Below are 2347 nucleotides of genomic sequence, written 5' to 3' on the forward strand. Positions count from 1 at the left end.
ATGCTGACGCAGGAGCCGCAGCAGGTCATCCGTGGGGGAGCCACGCTAGACGGCAGACGCTCGGTGTAGAGGGAACAGCCTCCACCAGCGAGGAGATGGGGTCCCACCAGCGGCTCAGGTGCGGTTTGCATGTTTTCGCAGTGAAATATTTTAAATTGAGATTTGTACATTGTTTCCTTAGACATAACACTATTGTAGCCAGCAGGGAAGCCCCGATCGACTACAGCGCTGTGTAAACAGAACCGTTATCGCCCTGGGAACCAAAACTCTCCTGTGAGTGGCTTTCCTGTGATACGTACTGCGATGCCCTGGAGCCAACCTGCCGTCCCTGCTGCCCCTGCCGTGCCTGCCGTCCCTGCCGTCCCTGCCGTCCCTGCCGTCCCTTTCGTGCCTGCTGTCCCTGCTGTCCCTGCCGTCCCTGCCGTCCCTGCTGTCCCTGCTGTACCTGCCGTCCCTTTCGTGCCTGCCGTCCCTGCCATCCCTGCCGTCCCTTTCGTGCCTGCTGTCCCTGCTGTCCCTGCTGCCCCTGCCGTCCCTGCCGTCCCTTTCGTGCCTGCCGTCCCTGCCATCCCTGCCGTCCCTTTCGTGCCTGCTGTCCCTGCTGTCCCTGCCGTCCCTGCCGTCCCTGCCGTGCCTGCCGTCCCTTTCGTGCCTGCTGTCCCTGCCGTCCCTGCCGTCCCTTTCGTGCCTGCTGTCCCTGCTGTCCCTGCCGTCCCTGCCGTCCCTTTCGTGCCTGCTGTCCCTGCTGTCCCTGCCGTACCTGCCGTCCCTGCCGTCCCTGCCATACCTGCCGTTCCTGCTGTCCCTGCCGTCCCTGCCGTCCCTGCTGTCCCTGCCGTCCCTGCCGTCCCTTTCGTGCCTGCCGTCCCTGCCGTCCCTGCCATACCTGCTGTCCCTGCCGTCCCTGCCATCCCTGCCGTCCCTGCCGTCCCTTTCGTGCCTGCTGTCCCTGCCGTCCCTGCCGTCCCTGCCGTCCCTTTCGTGCCTGCTGTCCCTGCTGTCCCTGCCGTCCCTGCCGTCCCTTTCGTGCCTGCTGTCCCTGCTGTCCCTGCCGTACCTGCCGTCCCTGCCGTCCCTGCCATACCTGCCGTCCCTGCTGTCCCTGCCATACCTGCCGTCCCTGTTGTCCCTGCCGTACCTGCCGTCCCTGCCATACCTGCCGTCCCTGCTGTCCCTGCCATACCTGCCGTCCCTGTTGTCCCTGCCGTCCCTGCTGTCCCTGCCATACCTGCCGTCCCTGCTGTCCCTGCCATACCTGCCGTCCCTGCCATACCTGCCGTCCCTGCCGTCCCTGCCATACCTGCCGTCCCTGCCGTCCCTGCCGTCCCTGCCGTCCCTGCCATCCCTGCTGTGCCTCTGAACTGTTGCCTTTAATGATGACGTTTTCATACTGGTTCCTTAGTCACGACACATACCAGATGAATGTAAGATGTTAGCACTGGGGAGAGCTAGCTGAGGGGTCTGTGGGAACTCCCTGTGCTATCTTTGCAAATCTGGTAAATCTAATATGATTCTGAAATAAAAGAGTTTATGGAGAAAATTAAAGCAGCATGGATATGTAAAAAGAAAAAAAATGTCGCAAGCTGTGGCATGAACACTAACTTTTGGAAACCAGTGTGTTTACTGAAGGCCTCTTGTGAGATGGCCCAGCTGTGGTGAATAGGACGCTCTTTTCTAAAGAGATTGCACATGCAGCCTGTCTTGAACATCCCGTTTTCAGGAGAGATGGGGGGAGCGAGGGAGGGCGGGAGGGGAGGGGAGCCTAGCGGGGCCGCGGTGGGTTGAGGTGGGGCTGAAGGGCTGGCCTGGAGGCTGACTGTCTCTCCCACCTCTCCCCGCCCCACCAAGGTCTCTCTAGGCCCCTGTTGTACTGCCTGAGCCCCTTCCCCAGGAATGAGAGCCCCCCAGAGTTGGGCCTGACCCCAGTTACAGAGCCTCATGGGCAGGTTTTCGTCCGGTAGCTCAGCTTTTGTATTTTGATTAGAAAGGCCCCAAAGCCAGCTGACAGAGGAGCAGCCTGGATACCTTGGGTGAGGGCTGGGCCGCGGCGGAGGCCAGTCTAGTCTCATAGCCGATGCTCGCCGGGTGGCCGGTGGCCTGGCGTTTGTGGACACGTGGGGGATGGCGGGTGCTCAGCTTGGCACCCCCAGGCCCCACTGTGTGTTACCCCTTGTGGGCTGAGCTCCAGGTTTCCAGTAGATCACCCCCACCCCTCCCCAGCAAGTTCTAGGTCAGCAGAACCCAGGCTGGAGGTCTCAGGACCAGAGACTTTCCCAATAGAGAGGTGAGGTTTCCTGATATGTCTAGGGCTGGATGGGGCTGTGTGTGAGAGGGGAGCTTGGAGTAT

The 2347-nt window shown here is 61.4% G+C and overlaps 1 protein-coding gene across 1 annotated transcript; it reads left to right on the top strand.

Moving 5' to 3' along the window:
* LOC112578237 (protein app1-like) lies at positions 1-1360 on the top strand. Its single transcript, XM_025262478.2, has 2 exons — positions 1-31; positions 315-1360. Exons 1-2 carry the CDS (start codon positions 1-3, stop codon positions 1358-1360), a joined length of 1077 nt encoding a protein of 358 aa, XP_025118263.2.
* The last annotated feature ends 987 nt before the right edge of the window (positions 1361-2347 follow it).

This window comes from Bubalus bubalis, chromosome 12, assembly GCF_019923935.1.
Source record: "Bubalus bubalis isolate 160015118507 breed Murrah chromosome 12, NDDB_SH_1, whole genome shotgun sequence".
Classification (NCBI taxonomy): Eukaryota; Metazoa; Chordata; class Mammalia; order Artiodactyla; family Bovidae; genus Bubalus; species Bubalus bubalis.

Excerpts from the sequence above, each read along its gene's own strand:
- LOC112578237 (XM_025262478.2), top strand. The coding sequence starts at position 1 with ATGCTGACGCAGGAGCCGCAGCAGGTCATCC. Across the intron at positions 32-314 it reads GGAGCCGCAGCAGGTCATCC|CCAACCTGCCGTCCCTGCTG; the intron begins GTGGGGGAGCCA and ends GATGCCCTGGAG.